The following is a 22019-nucleotide window of genomic DNA, read 5'->3' as shown; positions in this document are numbered from 1 at the left end:
CATAGTTATATAGTGTATCCTAAATGATGAATAAATTTTGTACCTCTCAAGCAATATTGTCAATTTGAAGCATTAAAACTTTCTTCGGTTTTCAGTGCTGCACGATTCAAGAATCTGCATAAAAATGTTGCACACAAATTATGAGTGAATAATGCAACTTCTTGCATTACATATAGGGAATAGTACTAATGCATACTATTGTGATGTACATAACCACGCAAACAATATTCTCATGTGCACGTGGACTATTGATCCTAACAATAAATTTTTAATTACAAGTGATTTTCAAACAAGATGCAATAACGTATCTCGAAATAATTTGTTGAATTTGTGAACCATACAGTTTTAAAAGAACGATAGTTAAACTATACACTTATCGATGATTGACGTTGATATTTTCCACTTACATAAAATACAAACATTTGAAACTAATTTTTGTCCATGTGAAGCACTGGATATGCATTTTTCTTTTGAAGGTAAGTACAATTATTTGATATTAATTTTTTTCCAATAGCGAATTTAACCCATTAAATTTAGTCAAAGGTAGAAGAGTCAAAATTACATATAAACCTTACATACCAACAAAAAAAGAAATATCATTTTGTTGCGTACTTATGTTAGGTCATGTGTGGCGTCTGCCGTTCAAATAGTTGAGTATAAGTACCGTAATCTTTTCTTGTACAAGGTAAAAGATATTCAAGTACGTGGTATGGTTGTCTTGGGCCCACGTGTGAGTTTGTCAGGGCCACTGCCCAGCCAGCTGTGACCACTTCAATTATTATTGGATTGGACCAAATTCATTAAATTTACTAAACTTACCTCTATAAACATATTATTATTTTCACTAATAAGGACTTTTGGTTAAGAGTTATCAATTAGATGTGAGTGGATTAAATAAAATTTTCCTATTTCTCAATGATATTCCACGATCAAACAATTGGATGAATCCCGTGAAATCATTTCATAGAAGTTCATTGATACATATATATTTTTAAATGAAGCAAATCGACTTCGAATCTTAACTAATTATTAAAGTAAAATTCTTCATAGAGTCGAACACTTTTAGTATTTAGAAAATAGTTGTATCTCCTATCTTTCTATTTCAAATCAACCCATTAAAATTGTTTATATTGCAAAACCATACTTCTATTATGAAACCTTTTCTCATTTGATTTTGCCCCACTTGGTATTAGTATCACATAAGGTATCATATTAGCAAGGGGATTGAGATAAAATTTATTAAATAAAATCATTAATAGATAACAAAGGACGCACGCACCTAATGCTCCCGAACGTCGTATTAGAAAGTGACACGTAGTAAAATGAAAAGCGAGAGATTTACTGCGCACACGTGTCTCCAGTTGATTAGACTTTCACAATTGACCTGTGAACGTTTACCTTCCATAAAATTAAAGAAGGCTGAGGTAACCAATCACTGTAAAGTTTGAAAAGGGACAATAAAGCAATTTGTTCGGCCTCTGCGCAATTTATTTTCTTAGATCTCCAAAAGGACACTTACCCTTATACCCAAATAATACACGAACTCACAAACACACTCTCTCTCTCTTCTAAACCCCCAAACCTCGAAGGCTTTCACTTTATCGAGAAGATCTGGAGGTAAACTCAAAAATCACTCTCCTTAAGCTTTCAACTTTCAAAATCTGTTTGTTTCTTATATGCTATGCTTTCCCTGTTCGGTAAATTTCTCGATTGCGTGCTTAGATTTGCTCAGTTTTGTCTCTAGGGTTTATCGATTTCGTGATTTTTTTTAAATAAATAAAAATAAAAATGAAAAGAAGCTTTCTTTGATGATTTTGAAAAATACCCAGATAATATCTCAATGGATGAACAGAAGGAGAAGGATGTTCCTGTTGGTACTGGCTCAGAGCCCACGGTGACTGCCGGTGGGCATGTAGCTGGTGAAACCCTAGCGGGGTCCGAGGCTTGTGTGAGTGAGGGTCAGGTTGAGGGGTCTTTCACTGAGGATGTGGGTGAAGATGATGGTGGTTCTTGTAATGGGGATGATATAATGGTGGAGGTTCTGGGGTCTAATGTTTATGTTGGTGGAGTTTGCACTAGTGGGGATGGGGAGAAATCAGATGATGAGGTGGGTCGTGATGAGTCGGATGAAGTTGATATGGGTTCGGAGAGAAATGTTGGGTCCTTGGGTGGAGATGGTGGTGGAGTGGGTGAACCGGATTCAGTGGAAGGTTCAATAGGTGGAGAAACCCAGGTTCTTCATATTGAGGAAGCTGAGGTGGTTGCAAGGGAGGTTGTGAGTTCACAGGAAGTTATTGCTTCAGATGAAAAAAAAGATGATTCTACAGCTGAAAATGGAATTGGAGGTTCCTCGGATGGAGCTCTATGTGGTGAAACACAAGTTGTGGAGAATGAAGTTACTGTTATTGAAACTGTAGAAGTTTCAGGGAGAGGATTGGTGGAGGTTGTGGAGCAAGAAACGAAGTCGGTTGTTGCTGGGGTTGATGCACTCCATGATTTGAAGACACAGAAAGCTGGTGTTTCAGATGATGAAGTATGGAATCCTGGGATTGAAAAAGCTGCAGTGATTATCAATGGAGAAGGTTCGAATCCCAAGCCCTTGAGTGAGCAAACCCAAGTTCCTGCTGCTACTGGTGATGTTGCTGGGGAGGACAGAGTAGATACTTTGACTTCCCAAGTGGCAGGCAAGGAAACTGATAAAATTGATGAAAATTCGAGTAATTCAGTAGAAGAACAGCTAGTTAAGATTGAGTCAGTAGGTGTTAGCACCCACAGTAGCAGCAATGGACCTGCACATTCAGTGTCTTCATCTCTTCCAGTTCAAGTAGTTCATGGAGGTGAAATTGCAGTAAAAGGTGCACATGATCTTCTGACTTTTGAGAAAGACCAGTTCTTGAAACCTGAAGAGAGCGTGGAGAACATGGTTCATGATATTTCCCTGGTTGAATCAACTTCCGTATCTCTGCCAACAGAAGTAGTTCCAGGAGGTGTAGTTTCGGTTACAGATGGAGGCGGCCCTTCAAATTCTGTAAAAGATCAGCACTCGAAATATGAAGAGAGCATAGACAAGAACATGGTCCATGATATTGCACAGATTGAATCAAATACCAGGCAAGAGATGGAAGTGGACAGCCAAGTTAATGATGCTGGACAGGTTGGGTTAGATGGAGGGCATGGAGAACATTTGATGTCTAACAATGATGTTCCAGAGCCAGCTGAAAAAGAGCAACTCTTGAAGTCTGAAGAGTCCTTAGAAAAGACTGCGACTGCTTATGTTGCTCCAGTTCATCCTAATATGGACATGGAGGGAGTCAAGGAACAAGTTACTGATCCCGAGGGTGTATTATATGGAGGGGAACAGATAGAAGATAAAGGCCAATACACAATAGGCGGAGCACTGAAATTGCAGCAGCAGATAATAATGTTCTCTTGCATCCAAATGGTCAGAACTTGAAAACTGAGACTCTGTACAGGAGCTCACAAACTGATATCCAAGTCACTGATAGTGGGGATATTGCTCCTATGGACACTGAGGAGGTTTTCAATTATTCCAGTGTGGCTGAGACTAATGTTGTGCATGAGGCAGGACTTAAGGAACAAGTTACTGATGCTGAGCTGGATGGTTTACATGGAGGGCAATACACGGAAGTCGAAACAGAAGCTACTGAGCAACCAAAATTCAGTGAAGAGGAAATTATTATGGAAGAAGCTATGCAGCCTGGTAGCTCAGATATTTTGCTTCAACCAAGATATGAGCTGCCACCAGAAAATGAAGGCTTGTTTTCTGCGTCTGATTTAGTTTGGGGTAAAGTAAAGAGCCATCCATGGTGGCCTGGACAGATTTTTGATTATACGGTTGCATCTGAGAAGGCAATGAAATATCATAAGAAGGACTGCTTTTTGGTAGCATATTTTGGGGACCGAACATTTGCTTGGAATGAACCATCTAGTTTGAAGCCTTTTCGATCTTACTTTCCCCAGTCAGAGAAGCAGTGCAATTCAGAAGCGTTTCAGAATGCTGTCAATTGTGCTCTGGAAGAAGTTTCAAGACGTGTCGAATTGGGACTAGCATGCTCTTGCATACCAAAAGATGTCTATGAGAAGATTAGGTTCCAGATTGTTGAAAATGCTGGGATCTGCCAGGAATCAAGTAGAAGAGATGAAGTGGATGAATCTGCAAGTGCCAGTTCTCTTGAATGTAATAAACTGCTTGAATACATAAAAGCTTTAGCACGGTTCCCATCTAGTGGAAGTGACCAATTGGAACTTGTGATAGCTAAGGCTCGTTTGCTGGCATTTTACCGCTTGAAGGGTTACTGCAGCTTGCCCGAATTCCAATTTTGTGGAGATTTATTGGAAAATAGCACAGATAGTTCCCTTTCCGAGGACAAAATAAATCTAGGTGAAAGGGATGAGCATACGATTGAAAAGGTGACTTTTTCTGGCCCGGACATGGTAAAAGTCCAGAGTAGCAATTCTAATAAGCGTAAACATAATTTGAGAGATGGAGTGTATTCTAAGATAAAAGAAAGAAGCCTGTCAGAATTAATGGAAGGTGGCATAGATTCTCTAGATGGGGATGATTGGTTGGATGGGAAGGATAGTGGTGGTTTGGTTTCACCATCCTCTGGAAAGAGACGGAAGGGTTTCGAGTATCATGCTGATGACTTAACAGTGCAAGATGGAAGGAAAGGTCTTTCTGTTGCAAAAGTTTCTAATACCACACATATCCCAAAGCAATCTTTTAAGATTGGTGAATGTATCCAGAGAGTTGCAAGCCAACTGACAGGGTCTCCCATAGTGAAGTCCAACAGTGACAGACCTGCTGGGGATGGATCTGATGTTGCTTTCCAGAGTTCTGGTGATGGCCATAGAGGGAGAGCAATTGATCCAACAGAGTACTCATCATTAGGTGAATTGCTGTCACAACTTCAGTCGGCAGCAGAAGATCCACGGAACGAATACCATTTCTTGAACACTATTGTTAGTTTCTTCACTGATTTTAGGAATTCAGTAGCTGTAGGTCAGCAAGCTGGGGTAGAGCTTTTAGCTGTGGACAAAGTCAGTGGTAAAAGGAGGAAGTCGTCAAATTCTGGATTAGGGTTGCCTGAAACTTTTGAATTTGATGATATGAATGACACTTATTGGACAGACAGGGTAATTCAAAATGGTGCTGAAGAGCATGCGTCACGAAGGGGCAGAAAGATTAATTTTCAACCTGTCGTCCTTGCCCAACCAGAAAAATCCCCTCAAGAGGGTCGCAGGCCATACTCCAGGAGGCGGTATTCTCAAGGAAATAACGCTTTGCCAGCAGAGAAACCTGTTGGCTATGTGGACGAGAATGCTCCAGCAGAACTTGTTTTGAACTTCTCTGAGGTGAATTCTGTTCCTTCAGAAACAAAGCTAAATAAAATGTTTAGGCGCTTTGGACCTTTGAGGGAATCTGAAACAGAAGTTGATAGGGAAAGCAGTCGTGCTAGAGTTGTTTTTAAGAGATCTTCTGATGCAGAAGTTGCTTGCAATAGTGCTGGAAAATTCAACATCTTTGGACCAATACTTGTAAATTACCAGCTCAACTATACTCTATCCCAGCTCAACTATACTCCGTCTATCCAGTTTAGTGCTTCTCCCAGCGCTACAACCCAGGATCAGGAGATGCAACTTGTTCTCTCCCCCCATGACCATGAGATGCACCTTGATCTCTCCGCCCATGACCAGATACAACTTGATCTTTCTACTCATGACCAGATGCAACTTGATCTTTCCACCCATGACCAGATGCAACTTGATCTTTCCACCCATGACCAGATGCAACTTGATCTTTCCACCCACGACCAGATGCAACTTGATCTCTCCACCTTTGAAAACCTGGTTTGAAGCTGTCAGGTATATATGATGGTCATGGATTAAATTTCATCTCATTGATGGTTGAAATTCTGCTTTTAAGTTTGCTTGTTACAAATTTTCCACTAGTTCTGTTAATTCCATATGAGGTGGTATATTTGAAGTTTATTTTGAAACAAAAATTAAAAAGTCAAATTAAGTGAACCATTAATCAGGTTTGGGGAGTCTCAAATATTTAGACTTCAGGATTTTTTATTTATTTATATATTTATCACAGCATATTGCATTTCTTTATCTCATGTTTTTTTAATAAAAAAACTAATGAAGGGTGGGTGGGGGGATTGAGAGGGAGATGGCTATGGATATCGTACAATTTCAAGTGAATTTGATCCTACAGTTATGAGCCTAGGCACTTGGACCGATGTATGGGAAAAGGTTTTACTATGTGGCGTAAAAAATGACGAGCAGATTTTACTCAATGTCCTGCTTGTTTGATTGCTATGCAATTATCTGATGTATTTATTTTTTAAATTTCTTAAATTTCTTAAATTTCACAACGTAGGTTTTGTAGTCTTCTTCTGATATTTAACTTTTCTTTTACACATGTTTACTGCAGGGAGAGCAAATGCTGAAGAAAAAGCAGATATGGTGCTGGTAAAGGTGCCATAGGACATGCACAGCTGAATTGGATGCTGGAGGAGGTAACCTGACTGGTTATGCATCTGCTCGTCGTGAATTTAATCCGTGCCAGGGTTCTCTCTGTTTTCTTTTTACGAAGATGCCTGTTTTTTCTTGCTTCTGTACACTTATGTGCGGTTCTTAGTCTGATCTGATATATAGCAGAGATAGCTGACCCTTCTTTGATGGCCGCAAGACTTGATTACGGCATCATTTTCTGTCCTTGAATGGGTGAACAAATCCTATTTGATTGTGCATGCCAGAATAACAGTGACTCAGAACTTTTCTAAAACCATGCTGGAGGTTTGAGGGTCGTTTTGCCCCTCAATCAGAGTTGCAAGCACTGTTTTGGAATAAGTTTTAATGCTTGGGAGAAGTGCATATGCTTTTGCCATGTGAATGTGATATAATATGTTGACCTTTGCTTGTTTTCCCTTGGATGCAAAGCAGGCTGTGGGCCAAGTCCATTCTTTCTTCATCACCATCAGTTGGTCTTGTGTTACCATGGGATGCATTGATGTCATGAAGAAAGGATTTTTAATCAGAAGAAAGTGAATAAATTTTTTCATGTTCATATCCCATTGAAATGGCGATGCCAATTTGCGTGTGAAAGCTGAAGAGCTGTCCTCTTTTCTGGTCTTGGTTCTTGAACATGGCAGCCTTTTATTTATTTATTTTTTCTGGAATGATATTACACACCCATATGGGGTGATGGGATCAAATCTAAAAGGATTTGTTTAATCTAATCATTAGAATCCTCAATTCATTAAACGCCGTCTGTTTGATAATTTGGAAACATTACATGAAAGCTGTTAAAGAGTATATTATAAATCCACGCAACCAAGTGCGCAGGTGCAGCCGTGAAAGTTCAGAGCTTTCGGCATATTTTTCAGGAAGCTGACTTTGTAGCAGATGCTCTAGCTAATCTTGGTCATAAGTTTGCAAATTCCGTCTGATGTTGCTAGGAAAGTTATATTTGATGCTTGTGGTATTGGTTCCTCATCGTAGTTTTCTTTTGTTTGTTTTGGTCTTCACAAAAAAAAAAAAAAAAAAAAGTCCATATTAATTCCTTATTGCTACAGAAAGCTGAGGAACCCTATTGGTATGTCTTGGAAATTGAATGCTTAAGAAGGAATTTGTTGGGATCTAATCTGCACCAAAAATGCATATCATGATTCATGATCCAGGCAAAAGGGCAAAAAAAAAAAACATGATCATGCATGTTATAAAAGAAAAGTTGTTTCCCCCAAAAAAGAAAGAAGATAAATTGGAAAGACCCCAATTTTGTGGTAAATAATTGGTTGACTATAATGAAAGTCGCAATTGCATGCATAATTAATGGTTGATCGTTCTGGAAACTATAAAAACGTCGAGAGGAGCCACTGCTAGTCAAGTCGGAGAGATTCTCACTGTTAGTTTTTACCCAAAAAAGATTAAAAAAAATGTAATCATAAGTTTGCGGGACAAAGAAAGGACAGGGGATCAGAACTTGCGCTCCATTTCAATGAGTTTGTACGCAAACTAAAACCCAATATTAAATCAGCCGTTTCAGTTTCGGTATCGCCGGTGATCTCTCTTTAATCAATTCCCCAAAACGTAATCTTTCACATTATTTTTCACTTTGAATTTTTTCCCACTACAACTCTCTCTCCCTCTCTCCTCTCTCCCTCTCTCCCTCTCTCTCCAAGAAGACAAGAACCCAGTAATATTTGACTTGTAGTTGAAGAAGCTCCCCATCAATACCATGTCCTCCAGTGGAGATATTCAAGAACTTGGCTTTCCAGGTCCTCTCTCTCTCTCTCTCTCTCTTCAACTGTTGATGATCATGCTTGAATTTTTAAACTGTTAAAATACGATTCTTTGAATTCAGTATGCTTTTCTTGGGTGTCTAAAGGGTTTTTCTTTGATACACATTCATGCATGCTAGTGTTTCTAAAACAAGCTTCTGCCTTGTATGTACCCAATTCAGATGACAGAGAGAAGCTTGATGGGTTTAGGCTGTTCAACTCTGGGAGCTCACAGGACGCCAAGAATGCAGCAAATTATACCAATTTTAATGTCCGCAACAGTTTGGCTTGGGACAGTGCCTTCTTCACAAGTCCAGGTCTTCTTTATGATATGCAACATATTTATATTTGCAAATTATATTATAGGGTCTTTCGTTCTTGCTATTTTCTCTCAGCATAAATTTTACGTTCTGTGCATTTTTTCAGGAGTTTTGGACCCTGAGGAGCTGCTTCAGACTATGAATTCTCGAAATACCGGCAATGCATTTAACTTTCTTGGACAAGAGGAAGAGATACTATTGCCTTCTGAGTCTCTAGAACCTGAAAGAACAAGAAAACCCAACAACTACAATTTTCGGAAAAGTTTGGCTTGGGATAATGCCTTTTTCACCAGTGCAGGTATGTGTTGTCTGGTAGAAACACATTGCACATGTGCTTGTTATCAGCATTTTCTCACTGCATAAGTTTCTGGTTGGTTACTTGTTGTTCTCAGGGGTTTTGGATTCTAAGGAATTGTCTATAGTGAACAGAGGGTTCAGGAAATGTAAAGCAAATCAACTTCCTGGGATTGAAGAAGTTTGGAGGTCTACCGAGTCAATCTCTACAATAAATAGTGGCTGTTCCTCTTTGGCAAGCCTTGAGTTTGAACTTTTTGAAGATAACAGATCATCTGTGCAAAAACCAACATCAAGTCTCAAATTGAAAAGAGGAGGTATGCAAAATATGTACAGTAAGTATACTGCCTTTCTAGCAACAAGTAAACACCACGGTATTGAATGAAATACTTCTCCTTTTTATCCGTTGTGTTCTTTTTGTAAACATAACCTTGTTAAGTTAATAACTTTCAGCTTCAAAGAAACCTGATGCTTCCTCTTGGATGAGGGTAAGCTTTGTTATAAATTTGTCATAATTTATCATATTTCTGAGGTCTTTCCATAATGTGTGTGTGTATTTTGAAACTCAGTTGAAATCCATGCCGGCATCCAAAAGGCAAAGTCTCAATGTGCATAGACCGCAGAGGATCTTAAAGGAGGCTTCTGTTTCTTCACAAAAACAGGTATGTCTAAATCAAGTAGAATTCTGTTCTTTACTTATTAGTTGATGCATAACTTAAGTGAGTATGTGGGAACAAACTTTTCAAAAATGTGTTAACCGACTGAGTTCTGATAAATTGAAGGTTGCTGCTGGATGTGAGAAATTGAATTCATCTGCATCTCGTAAACCACCGAAGATATCAAGTTGGGTTAACGAATCTTCAACAGCTGCAGCCAAAAGGGCTTGTTTGGGTGGAAATTATGCCAAAATGGGAACTGCAAAAGCTGCACCTGGTAAGACGGAAGATGACCAACAATGTAAAACTTACCATGCAGTGTTTCTTATTTTTTTCATTAGTTATGGATTGCAACTCAAACTACAGTCCATATGGTATACTTACAGGGCAATCTATGACTTTGTCAAAGAAGCCATGCATGGGGGTATCCTGCAGTGTCACTGATAGTTTTACACCATCCCCTAAATCTCTTTCATCGCGTTCTCCCACTATCACACATGAGTCTGGGGTTTATTGTTCCCCTTATAAAGGCTTCTGGAATGCTTCAGTAGACACTACTGGTAAATCTCCCTTCAATTCAAGAAGACAAGTTGATCCGTCACTTGTCAATTCGGCTTCCAAAGGTTTTACCATGGGAACTCCTCTGCGATCCACAAAGATAAACAAGGATGAACTGGAAAATTCTTCTCACCCTTCCAGTTTATTTTTCACTCCGAAGTCTTCCTCTCACACATCACCTGCTAGTTCCCTTGATGGATGTTCTTCAGTATCATCATCAACTTCTGTGAATCAAAGATCTAAGAACTCTGAGGTCGGTCTAGAAACACTCTGCAGGCAGGTTTCTTTTGAGCGTGATGTCTCTCAGGCATCAGATGTGGAGAGCCATTCGCATGAAAAACCCTGCACTGGACATGGAAATCAGAAAACAAGGCTCCTAAATCAACGTGAAGAAAAGATGTCAGTGGGAAGTGGCTCTGTTTCTAGCAGTGTTTGTAAACATATCAAGCCCTCGTGTCTCCGAGTGCCATCACCGAAGATTGGTTTTTTTGATGAGGTTGGTTTATATCTATGGGCCATTCTAGTGCTGAATGAAAGCTTGCTTTTGAGTTCAATGTTTGATGTTCCAATTTTCCTACATGGTGCTGAGTGAATACCTAATTGTACAATATTCCTTCCTTTGACAGGAGACTTCCTTCGTGCGATCAAGTGGCAGCATGCCGTGCCATTCTGCTGTACAAAGCATAGTGTCTAGAAGTGCAACTGGCAAAAGTAACAACAATGGAACTGCAAGTCAATATGGCAAGCTTCAAACTCCTAGAACTTTAGATGGGAGCCATGGGACAAGGAATACAAAGCTTGCATCTCGTAAAACTGGATCTCCATGCCCTGCTTTCGGCATCAGTCCTCGGCGTCCAGCACACAATGGAGTTCAAAATGCTTCCCTTAATGAGCTTGACATGAAGGGGGCCATTAAGACTTATGCTGCCATGACTTCAGAAGTTGAGAAAGACTTGCCTCACAAAGTGAACACTAAAAAATGCTTGAGAACTGAAGATAATATTGGGATGGTGGTCCTCAAGAAGGTGAACAGCCAAGATACCAAAGAGAATGAAGATCCCAACATGCCCTGTCCTGGAAATAACCTTTGCACCCTTCAAAATGATTACTTCAAAGACCAAATTGATGCTTTAACTAAACATGTTGGTGCCATTGATCTTGGCTTGTAATTTGGCCTCAACAAAATTCAGAGAAGGCCAATTCTCATTGGGCTTGAAATCCTTCTGTGAATAAAATTCCTATTGTTCTAATAATTTTGTGAAAATTTGTTCTCTCTTGTAACTAACTGATTTTGGCATTTATAACATGATCAATATTATGAGTTTTGATTCAAGACGTAAATAAACGTAGGCTTTCTCATGATTTTTAGATTTTTAACACTAATTGTCTTGTTAATTTTCCTCCCTCATAAAAAAACTTGGTTTATTTTCCAACATTTTCTATTGTAGGATTATATTATATATAAAAACACAAATAAGATATGTCATAAACTGAAATTAAATAATAAGAAAGGAAATCCAAACTAAATATAATACACTCAAGAGGTCATATGTGTAATTTTCCGGTACGACACCGTTTTGACCTGCTGAAAACCAAAGAAGCAATACAGAGCTATATATAAATCTCCCACCTATGAATTGAAAAACCAAGGTTAGGGTTTTCCAGCAGCCGGCATTTCCTCTCCGCCTCAGTGCTCTCAGTACCTTTGCTGCAGAAGTCCAGGACTCTCCCCTCTCAGCCGCCATGGGGTACCTGATTTCTTCTCTTTCTACGATCTCATTGTTTTACTTTGTCAAAGTTTAGTGGTTCAGATCTGGTTTATGGCTATTTCTACAATCTCAATGAGGGGTTTCATGATAAATTTCAAATCTTTAAAGCATTTGAATTTGGGTTCATATTTTTGCAACGAAATTGCTATGTAATATTTATTCTTTTATATAAAAATTATCTTCTTGGTTGCCTAGAAAGCATCTGAAAAAAAAAGGATTGAATTTTAGGTTTAAAAGAGATGCATCATAGTTTCAGTAGGGCTCTGTTAGGTTTCTAACGAGTCTTAAGCTTAGACATGGCATAAGGGTATGATGATATTAGTTCATGTTAAAGCAACGTTGGATTACTTCTGGCTTCTAGGTAGCCCCATTCTTATAACTGATGGTAAGCGGGTATCAATGTCAAATTGTGCCCAAGAGGCATGTATTATTTGTCTGACAAAACAGGCATGGGAACTTGAAGTTCGACTGTTTTTTTCAAATACAAGAAAGCTGAAGCATGTCTTGTTACTCTGTGCAACTGGCTTTACACTGTTCATTTCAGTGATGCTTCTGTGATTGCATTGAATTTAACAGTTGCCAAATATTACTCATGCCTAGAGATTGGATTGCATTTTTTTGCTCTTGTATACTGGTTTTGAGTAAAATTATGTTGAAATGAAGAGATTGTGGTTATTTTGCAGGAAGACACGTGGTATGGGAGCTGCTCGTAAGCTGAAGGACCACCGCAGAAGGCAAAGGTGGGCTGACAAGTCATACAAGAAGTCTCACCTTGGGAATGAATGGAAAAAGCCATTTGCTGGCTCATCTCATGCCAAGGGCATTGTCCTAGAAAAGATGTGAGATTATTGATACTCTTCCTCTCTTGCTCTAAAACATGGGATATTATAACTAATGCTACTTTTAGGTCTAAACTGAATTGTCACAAATTGTGGACTGTTAATGCAGTGGAATTGAAGCTAAGCAGCCGAACTCTGCTATTAGAAAATGTGCTCGTGTTCAGCTGATCAAAAATGGGAAGAAGATTGCAGCTTTTGTGCCCAACGATGGTTGCTTAAACTACATTGAGGAAAATGTAAGTTTCATCTTTCAGCTTGTTAGATTTCAAGGAAACCTTGGTGAATTTGACCAAAAAAAAGGAAGGAAACCTTAGTGAAGAGTTATAAATCTTTTATAAAGTCAAGGAATCCTTTGTTCGTGTTTGCTTTCATCTCCTATATTTTCTCAAGTTAATGATATATTTGTTGCGTTTGGTGCAGGATGAGGTGTTGATTGCTGGATTTGGTCGGAAGGGGCATGCCGTGGGAGATATTCCTGGAGTCAGATTCAAGGTTGTGAAGGTATCTGGTGTGTCTTTGTTGGCGCTCTTTAAGGAGAAAAAGGAAAAGCCAAGGTCTTAAGCTTGTTGAGTGAGCTCATCCTCAAATCTCAGTCATGTAGCTTTGTTTTTCATTTAGATGATGGTTGTTTCAACTTATCAGTGACTTTTGGTGAAAACAGTTTCTTATCCCAATCTAGACAAGGACGACAAAATTTTGAAAATGTAGGATTATCAAAATTCAATTGGTATTTATCTATGGTGATGTTCTGCTTGTGATCTCAGTGATGTCATTATATGGTACTATCATAGTTCTTTGTATTTTATGACGAGTATTGCTCCTATTTGGTTATTAACCAATAAAAGCTCACATTTTCTTATTAACAAAAAAAAGACAATATGAACAGCATGCAGCTTAGCTCAAGGCTGAATGAAAGAGTCCCATAAATTACATTTAAATGGGTGGGTTTACTATTTACAAGGGTCTCGCCCGCATATTACCAAGTTAACGACTCTTTTACTAGGCTAGAGCCCCTTATTGAATTAAATGCTATGTATCATTAAAAAATAAAATAAAAAATGTCATTACATTACTTGAAATTCAATTTAAGAAGTTGAAACTCAACTTTGTACTTTCACTCTATCGTTAAATAAACTTTTGTATCACTCTACGTTATATTACAACATAATTAAGCTTAAGCTTGTTATTGTACAGTTTTTTTCACTTATTTTAACATTTAAGAAAAGGTTAACAGAAACAGTTATACTATTCGTTTAGGCTTAGGCCACCACCTTAAGGAAAGGCTTGCTCTTCGAAGGAAATAATGGTAAATAATTTTGTATGTCGACAGAACAAACACCAGTGTAATTGTAATTAGTAAATAATTTCGTACAACAAAAACATAGTTGTTATTCCATGCAACAAAAACAAAGGAAACTAATGCAATCCCACACTATGTCAACACTTGAAACCCATACAACAACAAAGTTGTTACAAGTCCGATTATGCCATCTCTTGAAAACCGACGCTAGTTGCAATTCCATATTCCATATACACTATCCCAATGCTTGTTTTTAATTGAATTCTTTGTCTTTCATCAACTAATCATAGACCTTACCACAAGCTTTGATAATCTTTCGCAGTCCAACAAATCACCCCTCCTTCATTATTTGTCAAACATATTTAGTTCACTCCAATATCTTACATAAATCGACGAATTGAAGTAAATAAACATATGTTTAAAGTCTTATTATTTCCAAAAACGGTTTTTTTAAAGAATTTATTTTTCCCTTACATAAACAAGCACAAGTTCTATTTCACTCCGACATACATATTACAACAAATCTTTTATTTATTGTACCATACCATGCAAACCGATCCTTTAGTATTTCAGGGGAAAAAATTATGACTTGTGTTCACATTTTTTGTGTTTCCGAGACTAGAACATAAACATGGTACTTGAACTTTTTAAGGGTTTCCATAAATTTTTTTTTTTAACATGATCAATTTATTACTAATTAACCTTCTTTTTTTATTTTTGTGAAAACAACCTTCAAGTTTCAACCACTGTGGTATGGAATGGAATGGAAGTGACAAGAGCTAGACGAAAATACTTCTCAAGTCAAGAATCAAATAGCCTAATAAGGGCTTGCTCTGTGGATTGTTCACTTAAATATTTAATTTCACAAAAAAATTCATATAAAAAAACCTGAAATAATCACACGTGCGAGGAAAATGGAAGGAAATTAAATTAAGATCACAAAGTTAAAGTGACATTGACCAAACTAAACCTCCACACATGTTTGTTCCCATTATTTCTTCAGGACTCGAAACCCTAATTATCATCGAGTATCCAACTAGCAAATCCAATTCACAATTCAATTGGATGTATTCAAGGAAGATAGAATATTGAAAATGAAGGATCATTACAATTCAATTGGTATTGCATTTTATCGACAAGTTGTATTTAGATAATATAAACTGTTTTTAGATAATATAAACATGTAAGTAAAAATGTTTTTAACCCTAAACCCTAAACATCTCACATAAGTCAAAATGTTCTAATCCTGTAACTCATCATGCAAACTGATCATCATTATTTCAAGGTATAAAGCCATGACTTGTATGATCTTTCACATTGTGTTCACATGTTTTGTGTTTTCACACTAGTTTTGCTATATACAATATTTATTGTATAAAATATTACTAATTTGCAATCATTATGATAGCTAACAATTTGTTTTAGACGTCCAGCTTACAATTATTCAATACAGTTAATATTATTCCAAAATCAACCATCCCACAACTCAAACCTGCCAATAATTTTGCATTCTCATTTGTTCTTGATAATAACTAAGACATGAAGGAATTAGGATATATGCAGCCGTAAATAAAAAAGTGTTTCCTTTATATCATGCACACACAGCTGACAAATGAACTACTTTGAAGAAGCTTGTTTAGTTTGCTCCAATACCTTACATTTACATTTACATTTACACACACACACATATATATATATATATATATATATATATATATATATATATATAAGACATACCACATAAGTCAAAATGTTCAAATCAATTATGAACATTTTCCTTTCCTAATATAAAACATACCGCATTGAAAGTTGTATTTTATTGAAACTCATCATGCAAATTGATCAGTATTATTTCAAGGTATAAATCCATGACTTGTGTTCATATGTTTTGTGTTTTCGAGACTAGAACATTAGACTTGATTTTTTTAGACTTTCCACTTTCTACATTAGTGTCAATTAGCATAAGTGGAGGTAATTACAGTGTGCAATTGCTTCAACAAAAAAAGAAAAAAAGAAAAAAGTAAGAACAAGAACAGAGAACACAAGGAAATTTATAAGGAAACTAAATTATGATCCTGAATTACAAAGTCAAAGTGACATTAACCAAACTAACCCACACCACACATGTCGCTTGCCATATTATTATTCTTTGACCTCCAGAAAAGCTTGATCATCCGACCAGTACATATAACGCATATATAATTCCGGGAATATATCCCAACAGTGTCAGCAACAAACAAATCCAGAACTCCACCTGCATTTTCCACAATATGATTTAACAATTAAATCAAACTCAAAACCCAAAAAAGAACAGAAATAGAATGGCATTCGGGCATTAGGGTAAAAGAATTTACTCCACAGCCATAGCGGAGGAAGACCCCAACAGGTGGCAGGATAATTGCCAATATCACTTCTAGAAACGTTTCTGAACCCATGATGATGAAGATGATGAAGATGATGAGACCAGTTGTGCTAAATTCGGTTGAGGATCTTATGCTTGTGCTAAGGATAATGCGGACCGAGATAATTAGATTTACTTTCAGTGAAAGAGAAGAAGTAGAGGATATATATAAGAGAAGGAAGAACCCTTATCAGTTACATAGGTGTCACACTGCAAATTTTGGTAATGCCAAGTGGGGTGCGGATTGACACGTGTCGGATTTAGGCCTTGCTATTCGGTAGTTCCGTGCATATCAATATGTTTTATTTTTCAGCTTGTTTATCGGGAAAAAAGAACAATTGATCAATTCAGCCGCAGTAGCAGAACTTGTTTTTACGTTGGTCAAAACAGATAACCAGTCAAACAAATTATTCTTTGCCATTGTTGGCAGCAAACAAATACAACTGAATATTTATGAATAAAAATCCAAAATTCCACAGGCTACATTGTTCGGTGGGGGCAAATTTTCTCTGCCAGAATAGGATGTAGCAGATTATAGCCGACTAAATATCAAGGCTGATAAACCTCAGGAAGTTGAAGACCAACACTTGCAGCCGATTTTCCAAGTACTTTTTTCATCTCATCTGATCTATCCACAGCAATGTTGTAAGAGAACAATAGGTCCTGCACATCCATTATACAAAGTTAGATGCTTGATGGAGATTAAAAAGAAAACCAACATAATGGAACATGACAGGGACCTTACAATTTGCAAAAAGAAAAAAACTTTGATCAGACAGAGCAATGAATTACATCCGTACCTGGTGATGGTGCACACTGTTAAGAAGAAAAGTGTAGTTATGGGCAAGCTTAATCTTCTGCTGAATGGAAGATGGATCTGACAGTTTGCAGTTGTTCCTGAATTCTTCAGTTACGTATTCTTTGAAATGCCTCGCCCTGTCTTCTTTGGCAACGTGTTTCTTGACAGCCCTGAGAAGGTGGCGGTACACCTTAGCAACTTGCAAAGCTTCAGCACTCATTTTCAAGCTTTATCTCAGAGCTTCTTCTAAATTTGTTCTATTTCTCCACCACCCTGCCTCAGGAATTGAAGGTTTGATGCACGATCAGAAGCAAACTCCATGACAAAAACATATATTTGAGAAACTTATTCATAAGGGAAAGACGGTAAAAATTGAACAAAGCTAATAAAAAAGTATAAATTCAACAAGAATATCTCTTATAGATCTACATAAGGTACAAAAAAGAACAAAATACAAAACTAGTAGAAACATTAAGCTGCTGTCAATATAACAGAAGCAACAGGCAGGCCAAATACAACTACTGGCACGTTAAAAAGGATTTGATTAGGAAAGAGGGGTTTTGGGTGAAAAGGAAATGAGCATGAAACTTGGCCATAATTTAACAGTTAAAGCAACATGAATCATGAAAAAGAAAAATGAGTGGCACTACAACTTCACTTAAGCTGATAGAACAAGAGCTTTTAGCTGGCAAGTTTCAGTCATTTCCATCAAAGTGCCTTGTATTGTCTATATAGCAAGGTTTACGGTGGATAAAGACAAAAGAGACGAGAGGTACAGCCAGTACTAACTGAATGGCTGCATAATTTCAGAGCAAAAAACCCAAAATGCTGCTGCCGCTACCAATTGATAACAGAGCAGCAATACAAACAAAGCCCCATCAAATACCAACTGCTACCTGTGTCCATGAAAAGGGCTCTACGTATTCTAGGCTAATGGCTAAACCAAATTAAGAAAGGGCGCAAACCAAGCTGCTACTGCTATCTACCATAAGCTTTCACCATTCTATAGCAAGTTCTTTCAGGAATTATCACATACGGGTGGTCTGCAATATACCAATATCACACTAACCTCATCCAGCCAAAAGCGTAAATGTAGAAAGTTTACAAAAAGACCACATTCAATTGGGAAAAGTGTGAAACAAAAACTCAGAATGAAAAACCCAAAAACCCACTAACCTGTGGAGGAAGCCAGTAAGGATTTGAAAGACTGTAGAGGTCTCTGGTTGTTGCAGGGTCAAAATGTACTTACTTTTTGGGCTTGCTATAAGCGGGTCCTGAATAAACAGATAAACCCATATAAATATTGCCCGTTTTATTCAACCCACGCGAATGGGCCGGGCAAACGGGTACGGGCAGAGACTCCTATATGCAACCCGGATTTGTTTTGTGTTTTTTTCAGTTTGAGTTCACCATCTTTGTTTACTTTGAACAGAAACTGAAACCATGTCGCGGGAGAGAACCAAAAGAGGCGCAAGAGGTACGCAAGCTGAGCTCGAGATTTAGCAATGATTACTCCCCTCAATGGTCCAATTTGGATCTTATTGGTTTATCAAATTTTAATTAAGAAAAACATTGGATCGGGATCCAAATTGATGGCTCTGATATTTGCAGGACTTGTCGTTCAGATGATGTATTTATTACTCTATTTTTTGCCATATATACTCCATGATGTTATTGATGATAATGCTTAACCTCCTACAATCCTTTCATTGTTTGTAAGATTTTGATGGATTTCATCCTCCTACTATCCTTTTCTGACTTTGGCAAAAAATAAAATAAACGATCAAACTGGCTATATTTAAAACACGTGACACCTTGCTGCAACTCAAATTACCTTCTGGACTCTTAAACCTCTTCCCTTCTCTCCTCATATCGGAATTCATCATACACACCCAATAGTTGTGATGGCATTGGCAGCCCAGCCTAAGAACCTGCAGATTGAGAATGTTGTTTTGAACCTTCCTAGGAACATTCGGTGCAACAAGTGTAGGAATACCATGGCCAAAGACACCAAGATCGATTCCCGCAAAGAAAAATCCTCCGGCAACTTGGTACGTACTTGGGTTGTTATAATAATCTCGTTTGGGTTTTGAAGCTTTAATTGCCCAGTTCGTATCTCGTTCTTGCTTTCTCTTTCTTCTAGTTCTAGGGTTTGTTTATTTTTGTTAATGTTGGATGCTCAGCTCGCTCGCTCTAGTTTCCGAAAGCTTTGGTGTTCTCTATTTCTTTCTTATTTACAGGAGTATTTGGGGATTAAAAACACCAGATTTCACTTCAGTTGTACCCAGTGCTCGGCTGGGATCGTCTTAAGGACAAACCCACAATTGTCACGCGTTCTTTGTGAGTCCGATGCTACACTATTTTGTGGTGATCAACTTCCCGGACGTCTTCCGTATGGGCTTGAGGAGGTATATAGGTCCAATTTTACAAATATATAATGAATGCAGGACAAGAGTTGTTACCTCTTAATTCCAGTCCACAAGACCAAGTGTTTAGCCACCTAAGCAAACAGTATGTCCACAAATTTTAATGTAATTACAATTGCTGCCACTACGTAGAAACACGGAAAGTACAGACAGATCGACAAATCGCAGAATTTACATTTCCTCAAAACGTCATGCTCTTTCCAAGCAAATTTCCTCTGATTTCTTGGTTCTTTAATGGAGAGATTTGTGGGTTTCTATGTATGATTCACTATTATAGTAGCAAATTTCCTCTGCCACTAAACGTCAGTTGCTGGTCCTGTTCTACAGGTAAATTGTATGATTCATGTTCCTCATACATACCAATGCCATAGGTAGGAGAACAATTGTATGATTTGGCGTCAGTTGCATTGAACGATTGTTTCAACCCTTCCAATTCTGTTTTATGGTTTTAATTTTAAATAGGAAGGGAACCATTTTTGTTTTGTGTACCTAGAGAAGAGGAATTGTTAGGGGGTTTCGTTATGTATTAATTGGACTGATTCTTAGGTATAGGCTTGGGCGAACTCCGTTGGTCTAGTTTACTGATTCATAGGTATTCTTTTCTTAGAATAAATTTGTCATATATCAATTATGAAGCAAGTGGGGCTATAGAAGGAAAAGAAAAAGAAATTCGGTGTGTGGCATAGAAGGAACAGAAAACAAAGATGAACTGGTTTCTTCATCTTTTTCCTATGGTATAGGTAGAGGACCCCAACTATATTTTCATGTTTCCATCATTCCAGCCTCTAGGTAGAAAACACGTTGGTAATTCATGCTTATAGGTAAATAGAGTATCCATAGATATTCAACGTCTTGTTTTATTTATATGTTAACAAAAAGGCAAAAAAGACACCAAAGCCAACTGAAAATTAGAAAGATAAAGTTGATAACAAAGTGTTTCATTTTCAACAAAATACCTATATCTGTGTTACAGGTAAATTGACCTGCTGGTGGCAATTGGTTACCTATACGGCAGGTATTAAACCCAAATGTACCTATCATATAGACGAAAATAATCTCATAAAAACAAAATGTACCTATGATATAGGTGAATGTATTCCAATACAAGTAAATAGACATGTGCTATAGGTACATGTGTCGAAGGTTTACCTATACAACAGGTATTAAACCCAATTAAGAAGTATGAAATCTGCAGAAATTGGCTTGACAGGACCATGATTTATTGTGGAAGACGTGATTTTTGCAATTTGCTAATTTTGCCGTTTGTTCTTGCCATATGAGGATTTTTGTCATTACTTACCTGATTTATATCTTATGGGGGTAAATTTGGAACGACAACATAAAATAAATAAAAAAAAAATATAAATGTCAGAAATTAAAAAAAGGTAACTAATCCTATGTGGCACAAAAGTCAGAGGACTTGAATTACTAACAATAAGTGTGTGGATTGAACCCAAATTATGTCATAAGAATTGGACTTATACCGAATTATTTATATAAAAAAAGGAACTAAATACATACATATATAGACATACAACTATATATGATGCATGCATGCATCATGTTTTCCTGTTTTTAGATTGCCTTTTACTGTTGTCACATTGCTTAACTAATGATGACTCAGGAGTCAAACTGGCATGAGAACAGAGACGAGATCTTAGCCCAACGGATTTTCATGGTAGATGCCTTACCTTAAATTTGTACTTGTTATATATATCAGGTTTTACATTGCCTTGTACTCAATTCATATATTTATACTTGTATTCCCATTTCAGCTGCGGCAAAAAAAAAAAAAAACACAAGAGGAAGATGGAAGAAGTCGGGGATGCCATGAAATCTTTGGATTTGGACAGAGAGATTTAGCTGTTTTCCGTGAAGGTATAGATTCCTGTCTGTGTATTTGTAATCATAAACTAAAGCATCTCGTTATTGCGTATTGTGTGTATATATATATATATCTAATTATGATGATTTTGCAGATGAAGAGAGAAAGGGGACGCAGATTGTCACAGTTGTTTTGGTCGTTCAGCAGTAGAAAGATGAATTCAAAGGCAGAGATTTCTAAGGTGGCTTGTGATTGCTTGGTTCAAAAGTTTACTTCTTTTATTTTGAGAGAGAGAGAGAGAGAGAGAGAGAGAGAGAGAGAGATAGTCCAGCCAGCTACTAAATGTTATGTTCTAGATCTGTAGCAGAGGTTCTTTTTAGCCTCATGAACATCAAAATTATTAAATAATTTCATTAACGATACATTGTTCTTAATCAGGGATTTGGGATTTAAATTGTCTAAATGATCTATTACTCCCATCATCATATGATATGATTCACAATGCCTAATCTTCTTTATGTCC

The 22019-nt window shown here is 37.4% G+C and overlaps 5 protein-coding genes across 6 annotated transcripts; 3 read left to right on the top strand and 2 right to left on the bottom strand.

The window, feature by feature from the left end:
• Positions 1-1462: 1462 nt before the first annotated feature.
• LOC103332415 (uncharacterized) lies at positions 1463-6814 on the top strand. The gene is given in 4 exon segments (XM_008235153.2): positions 1463-1617; positions 1830-3392; positions 3395-5886; positions 6461-6814. Coding segments are annotated over 2 exon segments (4035 nt in total). The 5' UTR covers positions 1463-1617; positions 1830-1840; the 3' UTR covers positions 5878-5886; positions 6461-6814.
• A 472-nt stretch (positions 6815-7286) lies between these two features.
• LOC148917404 (uncharacterized) lies at positions 7287-11387 on the top strand. Its single transcript, XM_089053483.1, has 9 exons — positions 7287-8306; positions 8492-8626; positions 8736-8927; positions 9022-9240; positions 9377-9411; positions 9493-9585; positions 9706-9856; positions 9966-10633; positions 10764-11387. Exons 1-9 carry the CDS (start codon positions 8267-8269, stop codon positions 11304-11306), a joined length of 2076 nt encoding a protein of 691 aa, XP_088909609.1. The 5' UTR covers positions 7287-8266; the 3' UTR covers positions 11307-11387.
• Positions 11388-11738: 351 nt separating this feature from the next.
• LOC103332414 (small ribosomal subunit protein uS12) lies at positions 11739-13508 on the top strand. Its single transcript, XM_008235152.3, has 4 exons — positions 11739-11885; positions 12590-12745; positions 12855-12981; positions 13166-13508. Exons 1-4 carry the CDS (start codon positions 11881-11883, stop codon positions 13304-13306), a joined length of 429 nt encoding a protein of 142 aa, XP_008233374.1. The 5' UTR covers positions 11739-11880; the 3' UTR covers positions 13307-13508.
• A 2574-nt stretch (positions 13509-16082) lies between these two features.
• On the bottom strand, positions 16083-16653 carry LOC103332413 (Low temperature and salt responsive protein family). Its single transcript, XM_008235151.3, has 2 exons — positions 16400-16653; positions 16083-16299 (listed from the first exon to the last, which is right to left on the bottom strand). Exons 1-2 carry the CDS (start codon positions 16478-16480, stop codon positions 16216-16218), a joined length of 165 nt encoding a protein of 54 aa, XP_008233373.1. The 5' UTR covers positions 16481-16653; the 3' UTR covers positions 16083-16215.
• Positions 16654-16803: 150 nt separating this feature from the next.
• LOC103332411 (uncharacterized) lies at positions 16804-18740 on the bottom strand. 2 transcript variants are annotated; one of them, XM_008235149.3, is made up of 3 exons: positions 18422-18740; positions 17247-17518; positions 16804-17109 (listed from the first exon to the last, which is right to left on the bottom strand). In XM_008235149.3, the coding sequence occupies exons 2-3, from the start codon at positions 17463-17465 to the stop codon at positions 16996-16998; spliced, it is 333 nt and encodes a 110-aa protein (XP_008233371.1). In that variant the 5' UTR covers positions 17466-17518; positions 18422-18740; the 3' UTR covers positions 16804-16995. The 2 variants fall into 2 exon arrangements, with proteins under 2 accessions (XP_008233371.1, XP_008233372.1); XM_008235150.3 differs by lacking the exon at positions 18422-18740 and adding an exon at positions 18315-18415.
• Positions 18741-22019: the final 3279 nt, after the last annotated feature.

The sequence above is a fragment of the Prunus mume genome, linkage group LG5 (assembly GCF_029339155.1).
Source record: "Prunus mume cultivar Tortuosa linkage group LG5, ASM2933915v1, whole genome shotgun sequence".
Lineage (NCBI taxonomy): Eukaryota > Viridiplantae > Streptophyta > Magnoliopsida > Rosales > Rosaceae > Prunus > Prunus mume.
This window is presented reverse-complemented; position numbering and strand designations above follow the sequence as displayed.

What these genes read in the sequence shown, in the direction of transcription:
- LOC148917404 (XM_089053483.1), top strand. Translation starts at nt 8,267, where the DNA reads ATGTCCTCCAGTGGAGATATTCAAGAACTTGGCTTTCCAG. An exon ending in ATGCTTCCTCTTGGATGAGG is followed by an intron (nt 9,412 to 9,492) that starts GTAAGCTTTGTT and finishes TTTGAAACTCAG; the next exon opens with TTGAAATCCATGCCGGCATC. An exon ending in AGATTGGTTTTTTTGATGAG is followed by an intron (nt 10,634 to 10,763) that starts GTTGGTTTATAT and finishes TTCCTTTGACAG; the next exon opens with GAGACTTCCTTCGTGCGATC.
- LOC103332414 (XM_008235152.3), top strand. An exon ending in GGCATTGTCCTAGAAAAGAT is followed by an intron (nt 12,746 to 12,854) that starts GTGAGATTATTG and finishes CTGTTAATGCAG; the next exon opens with TGGAATTGAAGCTAAGCAGC. An exon ending in TAAACTACATTGAGGAAAAT is followed by an intron (nt 12,982 to 13,165) that starts GTAAGTTTCATC and finishes CGTTTGGTGCAG; the next exon opens with GATGAGGTGTTGATTGCTGG.
- LOC103332413 (XM_008235151.3), bottom strand. Translation starts at nt 16,480, where the DNA reads ATGGGTTCAGAAACGTTTCTAGAAGTGATATTGGCAATTATCCTGCCA. An exon ending in TCCTCCGCTATGGCTGTGGA is followed by an intron (nt 16,300 to 16,399) that starts GTAAATTCTTTT and finishes TGGAAAATGCAG; the next exon opens with GTGGAGTTCTGGATTTGTTT.
- LOC103332411 (XM_008235149.3), bottom strand. Translation starts at nt 17,465, where the DNA reads ATGAGTGCTGAAGCTTTGCAAGTTGCTAAGGTGTACCGCCACCTTCTC. An exon ending in ACAGTGTGCACCATCACCAG is followed by an intron (nt 17,110 to 17,246) that starts GTACGGATGTAA and finishes ATGGATGTGCAG; the next exon opens with GACCTATTGTTCTCTTACAA.